The sequence below is a fragment of the Pteropus vampyrus genome, unplaced genomic scaffold (assembly GCF_000151845.1).
Source record: "Pteropus vampyrus isolate Shadow unplaced genomic scaffold, Pvam_2.0 Scaffold516, whole genome shotgun sequence".
In the NCBI taxonomy this organism is placed as follows: domain Eukaryota; kingdom Metazoa; phylum Chordata; class Mammalia; order Chiroptera; family Pteropodidae; genus Pteropus; species Pteropus vampyrus.
The window spans coordinates 404,564-418,922 of NW_011889297.1; the positions used below are offsets into that span (position 1 = coordinate 404,564).

Consider the following 14,359-nt stretch of genomic DNA (forward strand, 5'->3'; position numbering starts at 1 on the left):
GAAATGGAAATTCAACAGAAACTGCTGTCCTGAGGAACAGGCTCTTCTCCCTGCTCTTCCCTTAAACTGCTCTAAGGTATTATTACTTAGAGGTATGGGTGACACTTTTACTCATCCATTTATTTTTCAGGAGTCCTGGGGGGTGGGACAGAGCAGAGGGTAGAGGTACTTCATGAACTCTAGTCCCTATAGGCTGGTAGGAAGCAGGGTTGGTAACTGGAGTTGGGAAAAATGATCCAGAATGTTCATGGAATAAGTTGAGGGAGGGTAAAGTCTGGATATAACACAAGACCTCCTGCTCTCTAGCCAGGTGCTCTTATTTATTGAGCAGGCACCAATAGTCTATGTGCCACCAAATCTCCACTCTCTTTCCCAATTCCTCTATGAGGGAGATTCAGCTTTGTAGGTTTCCCCTATGACTCCTCTTTTTGACTGGATAAATTAAACTGAAATTATTATGTGGATGCTTTTGACAGCCACCCTGTTTGTTCAAACATGTGGAGGATGCAAAGGAGTGGCAGAGACAGCAAAGTACTGCTTCATTTTCTTGATTTGCAAGGCTTGTCCACAGCAGCCTTCGGCAAGCTTGACAGGACCTCTCTCTGTCTGCTCAATTGCTTGGGCAGGTGGAACATACAAAGAGCCTATACCAGGGAACCAACGAGGTTGGGTCACCTATGCCAAGAACCAGTAAGTCATGGAGTAGAGGCATGTTCTATTGCTTTCTGGGGGAGAACCCTGCCCCCAGCACTAATGTACCTTTAGCTTTATATGATTTGGATATTCTCCCCAAGGCAGTCTTACTGTCTCACTAAGATAAGGACCCTTTATAGCAAAAACAAGTCCCTGCATTAGTATCACAAAGAAAAGCAATTGGCCTGCAAGACGAAGAAGGTTGGAAGACTATGTAGTTCATCAGTGAAAAGAACATCACACAGGAAATCTGGAGACAATATTGAAGTTTTAGTTTTGTCATAGATTTGCTGTGTGAACTTAGTCAAGGATAGGCTTCTATTCTATGACTTCCACTATCATCAGAAAGTGTGCATGTGTGTGCATACATATGCGCATGAACCTGGCCAGGGTTGTTATTGGGTAGGGCAGGGGGGATGGTCTTCTAATTGTTTTGGTGAACTTGACATTCTAGAACTCTTTAAGAATAGAAGTGGCAAACATTACAGCCACTTTAGACCTAGGCTTCTGGAATGCATCCATTAGGCCTTGTTGGAGAAAAGGCTTTCTAAAGGGCAACTCCTCTGGAGTTGATAAGTTCCACAGTGACCCCAGAGTCTGAAAAGAGAATCATAAGAATTTTTTCTGCTTACCAACGTAGATGAAGACTGACTTCACAAGCAGGAGGGTGCCAGGGAGGTGTGGGCTTGGATGAGATTACAGTAATGGTCCCCAAACTTTTTGGCACCAGGGACCAATGACCCTATGAAAATCTAATGCCTGATGATCTGAGATGGAGCTGAGGTGGTGATGCTAGCACTGGGGAGTGACGGCAAATACAGATGAAGCACTCACCTCTTGCTATATAGCCCTGTTCCTAACAGGTCACGGACCAGTACCAGTCTGCGGCCCGGGAGTTGGGGACTCCTGGATTACAAAACCAAGCAATAATGCTAATGAAGGAGGCTATAATGCTAATGATAGGAGATCAAGTGTTCTCCTATCAATTCTGGCTCAGAATTACCCTTTTGTTTTCTACCCTTCACCCCTAGACAAAAACACATGAAATTCCTCCTGAGATGCAGATTCATTAAACTATAGCTCACTGCCTTTGAGTTTGGTGTTAATCAAGCTCCCCAGATATGCCAAGGAATTTAAAGCTATTCTTGGTCCTCAATGACCCTAGCTACAGGGATGGAGGCCCAGAGCACATGAAGGAATTAGATCTTCCAGGCTTTGGGAAGGGGAAAGATGTTCCGGGAAATAGGAAGACAAATGCTCTTGGGAATCTCTTCTCATAGAGAACCTTGCCAGGGTAGAGTAAAAGAAGTCTGCTAACCAGCCACAATTTTGGAGTTCCTTAGAGTTGATGGGCTTGTTAGAGGTATTTTGTCTACTCATCTCCCTCTGATCAGGCAACTAGGCAAAGCAAACCAGACACAAAGAAAGGAGAAGCCATGATTTCCTAATAAGTCTGGGTCAGTGCTGACTTCCTCTTAAGCCCAAGAGGATCTCTTTACACAGATGCATTCCTTTCTCTGCATCTCAAAGAACCTCTGCTGTTTTCTACTCTGTATATGGACATTATCCTTCAAATAAAACTCAAAAATATTCCAGCTGCTCAGAATTGTGGTCTTTTCTGGCTATTTACACTAAGGAGGAACAGAGGCAGTAGAATAAAGGAAAGATTTTTTTTCCTGGACCTTGTTTAAGTAGCTATTTGTAAGGCTGATGAATAATTCCCTTGGAATGTACTAAACTGCTTGAAATGTTAGAGAAATACTACCTTTCAATGACAAGAAACAGTGCCTGATTTGCGGCCAGTAGACTGGGGAGCTGGCTCAACTTCTATGCTGTGACCATGAGGCTTAAGATTGCTGCCACTTCCCTAGTAGCATGTCTAGCCTCTCTCATTTTGGTTATGTTAGCTTGTGGATTGTCAGATATTGCAACTTGGGAATGAAAGGTAAATGTGAAACATCGTTACTCTTGGTTCTCTTGGTGGGCACAGGGAAAAAAAAATCACTAAAGAGCATAGTCAACACACTGGTATCTGCAAACCCTTATCATTCACACCTATTTCTATTGATCAGAAACCTCAGGAACCCCAACAGAGGCAAAAATCTCTATTTATTTGTTAAGTTATATATATCCTCTAAGTGAACATCTAGGAAGAGGAGGCTTTAGTGACTTCAGCTACTGAAGACTTTCTGAGTTCAGAGAAGTTGGGGCTATTTCCAATGGACTAGAGGGCTCTCAGGGATTATTTTTATAAGCAGATGATAAAAAACAGATTTTGGTCTGTCAGTTTGGCAGGAATGATGGTCATGGCCTGAAGTGTGCAGGCTTAGGTAGATCTAGTAGATGCGGCAGGGTGAGGTGATCCCACTAAGAGGTAAAAAAGTGTGTTGGCTGGCCTGTACCAGAGAACAAATCTTGTTTGGGAGTGAATTAGCACATAGTACTCCTTATCTGGTAGTGATGAAATTCTAGGACTTGAAAGAGCTCTCACAGGCTACTAAGTGAACCCAATTGTTTCTTGGCAATACCCAAAAAGATGAACCTTTCCTTTCTCAAATAAGTATTGCCACAAAGATTTCTCTAACCTTCTCCGAAAGCTATTCAAGTACACACCTTTCATTAGCAAGAAGTTTTGCCTTGGCTCTAATCTAAATTCTTCCTGCTGCTCTTCAAATCTAATTCCTCTTTCCCATTCTTGACTATGGGAAGTTCTGGCTAAGCTATTCAGACTCCTCAATGTCCCTGTTGGTAAAGAGCCTACCTCCCAGTCTAGGACAGAGGCCTGCCACTGGGCAATCTTGTCGATATTCTCCAAACGCCGCTTGCGTTCATTGATCTGCTGAGTCACATTTCTCATGACAGCCAGAGCAGCTGCCACATACCTGTAGTCACTGTAAAGACATAAAAGTACAAGATAAATGAATCAATGTGCTAGAGAATCTCCTTTTCCTACTTACTATAAGAGACCCCTGACTTTCAGATAGAACTCATGCCATATGGAGTAAAAGATTACATTATTTATCCTTTTTTACAGTAAGGAATAACTATGTCACTAAGTTATGTCCAGTAATATGTAAATAAAAGTGTTGGGCAGAACTTTTGAGAAACTTCTTTTAAGGAAAACAGCATGCCCTTCTTGGACCCTTATTCAATCCTGATGCTTGGAATGTTGGTGTGATGGCTGAAGTTCTAGCAGCTATCTTGTATCATAAGGATAAGGCCCATACTCTTAGAGATAGGATAATAGAAAGTGGAAGGAGCCCAAGTCTTTGATGAGCATGGAGCCACCGTGGCAGTCATAGAATGCCTCACTACAGACTTAATTTACATAAAAGAAAAATAGACCCGTATCTTTTTTACACTATTATTTTTATGTCCTATCCAATACAATGAGTCAAGGACCAAGAAGGGAGCTTCACACATGGCATGGTCCCCATACCTTTGCCATTTCTTCTATTACCTATTTCTAGGGAGCTCTGCTCAATCACAGTAAAATAATATCCACATCGTTTCTCTTGTACAATATAGAGATAGGATGCAGCATAGTGGTTAGAACAGAATCTGGAGCCCAGAGTCTTTGAAATCAAACGCTAGTTTTATCAATGACTAGTGGTGAGGCCTTTGGCAAGTCTCATTCACCCTCTCAGTGGCTTAGTTTCCCCAGTTTCCCATAAAATGGGGAGAATCGCAGTAGGATTTGTTGAGGGTTTAATTATCCATGTAGACTATTTTACTATTGGCTCACAGTAAATGTTAACATTATTATTAATACAAATCAAACATCTCTCTAGTATAGATTTCACAAGGATTGCCTCTTAAAACCTGGTCCCAGAAGTACAACCCTAGGCACAGCTTCCTAGGTCTATGGATGGCCCACTTGTTGGTTATACCACCCTGCACAGTTTTCTGTGCTTGTCTAATCTGATTTCCATTGAGTGGCTCCTGTTAAAGGAAGATTGAAAGTAAGATCCCACACATTTAGTGGAGCTACAATAAACTGAGAAGGCAGGAGGATGAGTTCAGTCTTAACTAGCCTTTCCTTAGAGAAGTTGAAGATGGTTTGTGGTCACTAACCTGCTCACTGTCCCAGCACCAATTAGAAAGAAGAGAGGGGGAAAAAAGATTCACAGTAACTGTCTTTTTCTTTCCTAATATGTTGAAGTATGGGGTAGTAGACCAAACAGAGGCACAGGGAAGGAAGTTCTAACTGCCAGGGCAGATGCCATGTAGCACTGCTTCTTAGCTGGTCTTACTAGCTCCGGTCTGTTTTCTGCATGCCTACCAGATCAGAGTCTTCAAACACTACTGCATTTTATCACCTCCAGTGACAGGATGCTTACTAAACCTCCTAACCAGTCTACTCTGTCTCAAGACAATTCCATTAAAAAAAAAAAAAACAACAACAAGAAAACTCTTCTTTATCCTGAACCTTTATGAATGTTAGCTATTATCAGTTTTTCTTCTGGACCCTGCTGCTGATTCATAGTGAACTTATGGTTGACTATGCTTCCTAGGTCTCTTTAAAATATGCTGTCAGGAAGCTGCATCTCTCTCAGTCTGTATTTGAACTGTTGATTTCTTAGACAGAACTACAAAACTTTACATTTGTTCATGTTACATTTCATCCTTTTACAGTTACTTGCACTAGCATATGGGGGAGCTATTGGGCTCTGTAACATTATCAGTTTCTCCCTAGCATTACTGAGCCTGCCATTTAGAAGCAGGTGATGACAGAAGAGGTGGTGTAGAAGCTGCTGACATAAATGAGTATGCCTGTTCTTTGGGTCCAATTTCTGTCTCCCATGCCCTTAATCTCTGATTTGAGGTTATCAGGAAAATGCCTTTAAGGAACTTTCTGGGAGGTCAAACATAGAGCTACACTGTCTAATATGGTAGCCACTAGCCACATTAAATTAAAATGAAATAAAATTAAAAATTTAGTTCCTTAGTTGCACCAACTACATTTCTCAGTACTCAATAATCATATATGGCCAGTGGTTACTATATTGGGCAGCACAAATTTAGAACCTTTACATCATTGTAGAGAATTCTATTGGACAGCACTGGCATGAGAATGCTTATTACCTAATGCCTGACTCAGCCATGGATTCATCACTGCTACTGTTCCATAATGTCAGTCTACCCTTGACACTTTTAGCTGGCTCCCACTAGCTTCAGGAGTGGGTAAGAGAAGAAGTGAATAGCTGTGGTACAGCCTGAACCTTGCTCAGACTTTCTGGGTCTCCAGATGAGGTCTGGGTCCAGCCCTCTAATAAGGAGACTGACTGAACCAAGACTGTATTATTCCAGACGTGTCAGCTAAACTCTCTCTTGCACACCATCTTCATTCTTGTCAGCTTAAGGAAGGTTGAGGGGTAGGGTGGAGACATGCAACCCTTTTGTAAATAAAGGTAGTATTATTCTCCATTTATCACTCTCTGTCCATCTAATCTTCTAACTCAGAGGCCATTCTAACTGCCTGCATTTCAGACCTAACTATCTGAACATCCATCTGACTAGACCTTCAAGTTGGCAGCAGCCTTCAAATACAAGCTACTCTGACACACATTACAGGAGGATTCATTTTGATTCAGCTTCCTGAAACCTGCCAAAAGGGGTGGCCTATGGCCTGGGAGTAGTGCTGGGACCAACAGGTCTTGCTGAAGGAGGATAGGGATTGATGTAGCCTGCCACTGCCTGAGCCATTCTCTCAACACTCTCGAGCCCAGGAGGTAGAAGGAGATGGAGAAGAAGGCCTTGAGGCAGGGGTTCCTGTCACAAGGCGAAAGAGCACAGGAATGGCAAGTACCAAGCAGATGTCCTATCTTACTGGCTCCCACTAAACTCAAAAAGGCCCTGGGGTTGCTCTGACATAAGAAACTAAAACAGCTCTTGGTTATGCTTTAAAGATAGTCTTTCTGTGCTCTTAAAAGCCCAGAAAAAGCACTTATGCAATATATAATTTTACTTAGTCAATAACATCAGGCCCCAAGTATGATTTTAAGAGCCTCCTTCTAGGTTCCGTGGAATAGATATTCAGGAGTAGGTGGGAGATAAGCTGTGATATAAAAACATTTGAGAATCACTCTTGGAATATCCTGGTTTTAAAATTATTGGTCTGAAGGCTTCTCCACTGAGATTTAGGTACAACAGTGGCTGCTTCTGGTCACTTAGCACCATGAAGTGTAACTATGGAGGTCATTTAGGATCATGACACCATGGGCTGGCAGAACTAGAAGACATTTTCTAGAGTGGCTAATATTATGGCTCACAAACCTTCCTGGGCATAAAAATCACCTAGAGGGTTCCCAGACTACTGTCCATAATTTGTGTCCCTGTTTTGCCACAGACTTGTTCTTTGTTGTTTTTCTCTGTATGAGCCTCAGTCATTCCAGCCATAGAAGGAGGAAATCTGACTAGAAGACCTTCCTTAAAGGGTCTTTCCATTTTAGGTGCCATAAATATTTTCCATTTTTATTTTTAAAATATCTTAATTTTAGCGGGGGTTCTTCAGTGTCCTATTAGCTCTCACAAGAAACTGTATCCTTAAAAAATTTGAAACTCAGTTCTGGCAATGGGCTGAATTAAATCTTTCCAAGTGAGACTTAGTTACCTCCAAATTTCATGTCTAATGAGTATTCCCTCCCCACCTCCAACTCCCAGCTAGCAAAAAGACTCAGGGAGGGGAAAGAAGAATCCTACCTTGCAAAATCCTTCTCTACCTGCCTCCCTCACAGCCAACAGAGCATGGAAGTCAGAACTATCACTACTCACACAAAGGGATAGTCCAGTGCCACCACATTTGGATTCATATCTGAAATCTGTCCAAGGCACTGGAACCACTGAAGCACATGAGTCATGATTTGCTAAAGAAACATTAACTTAAAAATGAAGTGTGACATAATCAAAATCAACTGGCCCACACGTGTCCTTATGCAACTAGGTCTAGAAGTCGGCTCCAAGGAAACGAGGCAATGGAGCCAAATGAAAGTAGGAAGCAGGCCTAATAAGAATCAGAAAGAAAGCTAAAGAAAATTGGGCAACAGCCTTCTTTCTTCTTGGAGTGCTCAATCGGGAAGAAAGCTGAGAGCTGGGGCAACAAATCTAAGGTCGGGGATTTAATTAATACCAATTAAAAGCCAGCTAAAAACAGGCTAGGGACTCTAGACCATGAAGTAAAGCATGTGAAAGAAGGAGAATGATTCACTGTAGACCATCCTCATTGTTGGAGATGACTCCTAGCATATATCTTAATGGTAGGGGGTTAGGGGTATCATTTCCACTTTGAGAGAGATAATCTCCTTGGTTCATTTTGAGTTGGTTTTCTTGAAAATACTGAAAAACTTTAAAAGAACCTCAGGGCAAGTCTCAAGTCTATTTTCCCCTAGTCATGCTCTGGGTCTAAGGGGAAAGTACAGTTGGAATTAGGCAGAACAGGGTAGAAAAGACTAAAGAAGACCAGGGATGTAGCCTTACAGAAGAAATCAAAGGTCAGTACGGTTGGGCAGGCTGTTACCAGGATATTTGAATCTATCAAGCACAGTAGAATAAACAGTGAACAATTATTTCATCTAGGATGATTTGCTTAGCTAAACTCAGGACTAAGAACCAGGCTATAAGCTAGCTGAAGTCAGGGTCTAACTTGTACAATAATGATGAGGTATACTGATTTTGTATGCATACTGATTTATAACTTTATAAGCAACTCTCGCAGGCATTCCCTCACTTTACGCACATAATGGCCTTAAGAGGTAATCAAGAACATGTCATCATACCATTGTGCAGATAAGCTACCAAAAGCTCAGGAAAGGCAAAAGGACATATGTTCTCAGTAAGGACTAATATAGAGGAGGCTCTCTTCCATACTCCTTTTCCCCTTAATCCTTTACCTATGGTCCTGAGCGGTATACTTGAGGAGCTCAGCCAACTGTAAGGGATATTTGCAGATCTTCTGGACTGGAGTCAAAAGGAAACCATCAATAGCAATGTCAATCATCTGCTGCAAGAGGCGACAGGCCTCAAAGAAGTGCTGATAACGGCTGTCTTTCATCAGTTTGGAGAGTTCCATGCAGGCGTCCAGGTGGTTGTTACAGTACTCAGAGTATATCCAGAATCCATCTTGCTGTGAGCAGAGGAAAAATGAAGAGAAAGTGAAAGGCTACTGTGGACTCCAAAAGAAGTTTTGGAGAAATGGAAAAACAGACCAGATCTTGTTCTTATGTAGGAATATTAAAATGATAATAATATCAATCTTTCCTAAAGCGATTCATAATTTAATAATAAAAATAAAGAAATTATTTGAGAACTAGACAAACTATAAAAATTCAGAAAGAAAAAATAAATAAGTAGGAATCGTAAGGAAATTCTATAAAAGAAGGATAATGAGGGGAGACTGGCCCTCACAATTGTAAAACACATTATGACAATAAAACTCTGGTGCTGGATCATAAAAAGAGATAGGTCAGAGGTTCTACTTCTGGCAATGTTAGACTAAGTTGTTTTAGATAAATCTTACCAATGAGAATAGCTAGTAAAGTTAGAAAAATACAACAAATTTCAGTTTAAAGGAATCACATCATCCAGAGCCTCAAATTGTCTCCAGAGAATATTCCTTAGAAAATATACCTTGTACTTAGGGGTAAAGAGGTCGTATACAAGTTAAACACAAATGACTGAATAAAAAATATATGTGCATGTGTATGTATGTATAAATATGCATATAGAGAGAGGAAATGATGAGAGAGTAAGGAGAGAGAGGGAGAGCATATTCAAATTATAAAGTAAAAGCAGTGAGATGTTAACAATAGGTGAATCTAGGTAAATGGTATATGAGTGTTCTTTGTACTGTTCTTATTTTTCAAGTTTTCTGTAAGTCTGAAATTATTTCCAAGTTTTACAAACCTCCACAATTGTTCTTATACACTGTTGAGTACTCATACAAAAATTACCTGATGTGTGAACAAAACCTAAGAGAAATAATAGAAATTAATAGACAAAAAAAAATCAAGATTGAGTTATTACACATGGACTTAAAAATATTATTTAAAAATTACACATAGGCAAGCTACACAGATTAAGAGAAATTAGAAAGAAACATATATTTAATACAGAACTTACTGACATATAAAAGTCCTAGAACTTAAAAGAAAAGCAATCTAATTAAAAAAAACATGCAAAATAGTACATTAAAAGGTTGATACACCATGCTTAGGAGAGATTTATCCATGCGCTTCACCATATTAACAGATTAAAGGAGGAAAATCATATAATTATTTCAATAGATACATAATAAGCATTTGAAAAAAAATTACAATAAAAGCCACCAGCAAACTAAGAATAGAAAGAAACTTCCTCAGTGGGCTAAAGGGCAACCATGAAAAACCTAAGCTAATATCCTTCTCAATGGTGAAATACTGAATGTCTGCCCCTAAGATCAGGTACAAAAAAGATGCCTGCTTTCACAATCTCTAGTTAACACTGTATCGGAGGTTCTAGTCAGTATAATAAGACAAAAAAAGGAAAAAGAAAGTATGCAGATTGAAGGAGAAGAAATAAAACTGTCTTTATTCAGAAATTACATGATTGTGTATATAAAAATTCCTAAAGAATCTATAAAGAAAATACTAGAATGAATTAGTGAATTCAGTAATGTGTCAGGATTCAAAGTCGATATACAAAAATCAATTGTATTTCTATATCAGAGCAACAAACTTTAAAAAATTGAAGTAAAAATACCCTTTATAATAGTAACAAAAATTGAAAACTTAGAAACCATTTTTTTTTTAAATAAGGTCAAGATCTACACAATGAAAACTAGAAACAATGCTAGGAAAAATTACAGAAAACCTAAATAGATAAATAGATGGTCATGGAACTGAAATGTCAGTTTTCCCAAAATTGATCTACAGATTAAATACAATACTAAACAAAATGCTAGCAGGGTTTCTGTTTGTTTTTACTTTCTAACAGTACTTGGAAAACTGATTTTTTTTTTGTTTACTGAGAAACAATTGGCATACATCAATGTATAAGGTGTACGGCATGATATTTTTATTTACATATATTGTGAAATGATTATCGCAATATATTTAGTTAACATCCATCATCTCACGTAGATACAATAAAAAGAAAAAATAATTCATTATGATGAGATAAGTTTATAGGATAACCACAATTAAATTTTTCTTCTTGACAAAACTAAAAAATCTCCTAAAAATCTAAAAATTTATATAGACATACAAATCACCTATAATAGCCAAAAATGTTTTGAAAAAGAATGAATTTGAAGGACTTATGCTACCTGCTTTCAAGACTTGCTGTGAAGCTAGATAAGACGAGACAGCAGGAGAAAATAACTGATTTTTTTTGGTAAAAAAAAATAAATAAAATAAAAAATAAAAACTATGGTGATGAATATTAACTAGACTTACTGTGGTGATCATTATACAATATATACAAATGTTGAATTATTATGCTGTACACCTAAAACTAAAATAATGTTATATGTCTATATCTCAAAACATCCAAATTGTTGTATAGATCACTGGAATAGAATTGCATCCCTAAGAATAGATGCACTCATATATGATCAATCAACTTTTTTTAGCATTTTATTTTATTTTACTATTAGTTTCAAGTATACAATACATTGGTTAGACCTTTACATAATTTATGAAACAAGTCCCCATTACTCTATCACCCCTCTGGCTCTAAACATAGCCATTATATTATTGCTGACTACATTCCCTATGCCTTGTTCCTCAGCCCATGACCTATCAACTACTAATTTGTACTACCTTAACCCTTCACTCTTTTAACCCAGCTCCCCAACTCCTCTCCCCTCTGGGCATCACCAGGTTGTCCTCTGTATTTGTGAGTTTGTTTTCTATTAGTTTGTCCTTTTTGTCCCTTAGAATCCTCATATAAGTGAAATTTATATGAGATATTTATCTTTCTCTGACTTATTTATTTTTCTCTGATTTATTTTGCTCAGCATAATAACCTCTGTGTCCATCCATGTCGTTGCAAATGTTAGAATTTAATTTTTTTGTATGGTTAAGTAATAGTCCATTGTATATATGAAGCATAACTACTTTATCCAATTGTCTGTAGAAGGGTGATTATGTTGCTTCCATATCTTGGCTATTGTAAATTGAGCTGTCATGAACATAGAGATGCCTAGATCTTTATGAATTGTTTTGGTTTTCTTTGGACAAATACCGGGAGTACAATTACTGGGTTAGAAGGTGGATATATTTTTAATTTTTTGAGGAAGGACCCTCCAGACTGTTTTCCATAATGGCTGCACCAATTTGCAATTCCACCAACAGTGTAGGAGAGTTCCCTTCTCTCCACATCTTCACCAACATTTGTCATTTTTTGATTTATTGACCATGGCCATTCTGACAGGTGTAAGGTGATATCTCATTGTGGTTTTCATTTGCATTTCCCTGATGATTAGTGACCTTGAGCATATTTTAATACATCTGTTGCCATTTGTATTTCCTCTTTGGAGAAATATCTATTCAGAATTTCTGCTCATTTTTTAATTGGTTTGTTTTTATTGTTTTTGAGTTGTATGAGCTCTTGTATATTGTGGATATTAACCTCTTATCAGATGTATCATTAGCGAATATCTTCTCCTATTTAGGTTCCCTTTTCATTTTGTTGATGGTTTCCATTACTGTGCAAAATCTTTTTAGTTTGATGTAGAAATGTTTATTTTTTTCTTTTGTTTACCTTGCCCAAGGAGATATATGCAAAAAGAAAGTACTAGTAACAATAATCAGAGTTTTCTGCCTATGTTTTCTTCTAGAAGTTTTATGATTTGGGGTTTAAGTTTTTAATAAATTTTGAGTCTATTCTTGTATATGGTGTAAGAAGGTGGACCAGTTTCATTCTTTTGCATGTATCTGTCCAATTTTCCCAGCACCATTTATTGAAGAAACTGTATATTCTTGCCTCCTTTGTCATATATTAAGTGAGCGTATAGACGTGGATTTATTTCTGGACTCTCTATTCTGTTCCACTGATGAATGTATCTGTTTTTATGCCAGTACCATCTGTTATGATTACTACAGAATTGTAGTATAGTTTGATATCAGGTAGTATGATACCTCCAACTTTGTTCTTCTTTCTCAAGATTGCTGTGGGTACTCGGGAACTTTTATGGTTCCATATAAATTTTAGGATAACTAGTTCTAGCTCTCTGAAAAACACCATTAGTATTTTTATAGGAATCGCATTGAATCTACAGATTACTTTGGGTAGTATGGCCATTTTAATGATGTTGATTCCTCCTACCCATGAGCATGGTATATGCTTCAATTTATTTCTATTTTCTTCAATTTCTTTTTTCAATGACTTACAGTTTTCTGAGAACAGGTCTTTTACTTCTTTGGTTAATTTGATTCCTAGGTATTTTATGGTTTTCGATGCAGTTGTAAATGGGAATGTTTTCTTAATTTCTCTTTCTTAAAGTTCATCATTGGTATACAAAAATGCAATCATCTTCTCAATATTAATTTTGTATCGGCTACTTTACTGAATTCTTTGATCAGTTCTAGTAATTTTTTTTGTGGAATCTTTAGGGTTATTTCTATATAGTATCATGTCATCTGCAAATAATGACAATTTTACTTCTTCCTTTCCAACCTATATACCTTTTGCCTTTATCTTGTCTGATTGCTGTAGCTAGGAATTCCAATACAATGTTGAACAGAAATGGTGAAAGTCTTGTTCCTGATCTTAAGGAAAATGCTTTTAACCTTTTCCAATTGAGTATGATGTTAGCTGTAAGTTTATCATATATAGCCTTTATTATGTTGAGGTATGGTCCCATATTCCCACTTTGCTGAGAGTTTTTATTATAAATGGATGCTGAAAATTTGCAAAGGCTTTTTTTCATCTATTGATATGATAGTATAATTTTTATCTTTCAATTTGTAAATATGGTATAACACATTAATTGATTTGTAGATATTGTACCAACCTTGCATCCCAGGAATAAATACAACTTGATCATGGTATATGATATTTTTAATGTATTGCTTAATTTGGTTTGCTAATATTTTGTTGAGGATTTTTGCATCAATGTTTAACAAGGATATCAGCCTATGTTTTGTTTTGTTTTGTTTTTTAATGTCTTTGTCTGCTTTTGGAATCAAGGTAATGGTAGCCTCACAAAAAGAATTAGGGAGCCTTCCCGTTTCTTAAAATTTTTGGAATAGTTTGAGAACAGGTGTTAAGTTTTCTTTGAATAACTGGTTAAATTTGCCTATGAAGCCATTTGGTCCAAGACTTTTCTTTCTAAGGAGTTTTCTGTTTTTTGTTGTTGTTGTTGTTGTTGTTGTTGTTGTTTTTTACTGATTCAATTCCATTGGTGGTAATTGGTGAGTTCTGATTTTCTGTTTCTTTTTGACTCAGTCTTGGGAGATTGTATGTTTCTAGAACTATATCCATTTCTTCCATATTGTCCAATTTGTTGGTATATAATTGCTTGTAATATTTTCTTTAGATCATTTGTATTTCTGTGAAGTCCGTAGTTACTTCTCTTTTGTTTCTGATTTTATTTATTTGGATCCTCTTTTTTTCTTGAGTCTAGTGGAGGGTTTATTAATTTTGTTTATTCTTTCAAAGAACCAACTCTTGGTTTATCTTTTGTTTA

The 14,359-nt window shown here is 37.6% G+C and overlaps 1 protein-coding gene across 6 annotated transcripts in view; it reads right to left on the bottom strand.

Annotated features, from left to right (window-relative positions):
• Positions 1-14,359, bottom strand: part of ARHGEF9 (Cdc42 guanine nucleotide exchange factor 9) — a 153,294-nt gene that overhangs the window by 36,073 nt on the left and 102,862 nt on the right. For all 6 annotated transcript variants that reach the window (XM_023525014.1, XM_011383361.2, XM_023525012.1 and 3 more), the window contains 2 exons: positions 8,583-8,815; positions 3,455-3,584 (listed from right to left, as the gene is read on the bottom strand). In XM_023525014.1, coding sequence (XP_023380782.1) covers positions 3,455-3,584; positions 8,583-8,815 — 363 coding nt within the window. The remainder of the gene's footprint in view (positions 1-3,454; positions 3,585-8,582; positions 8,816-14,359) is intronic.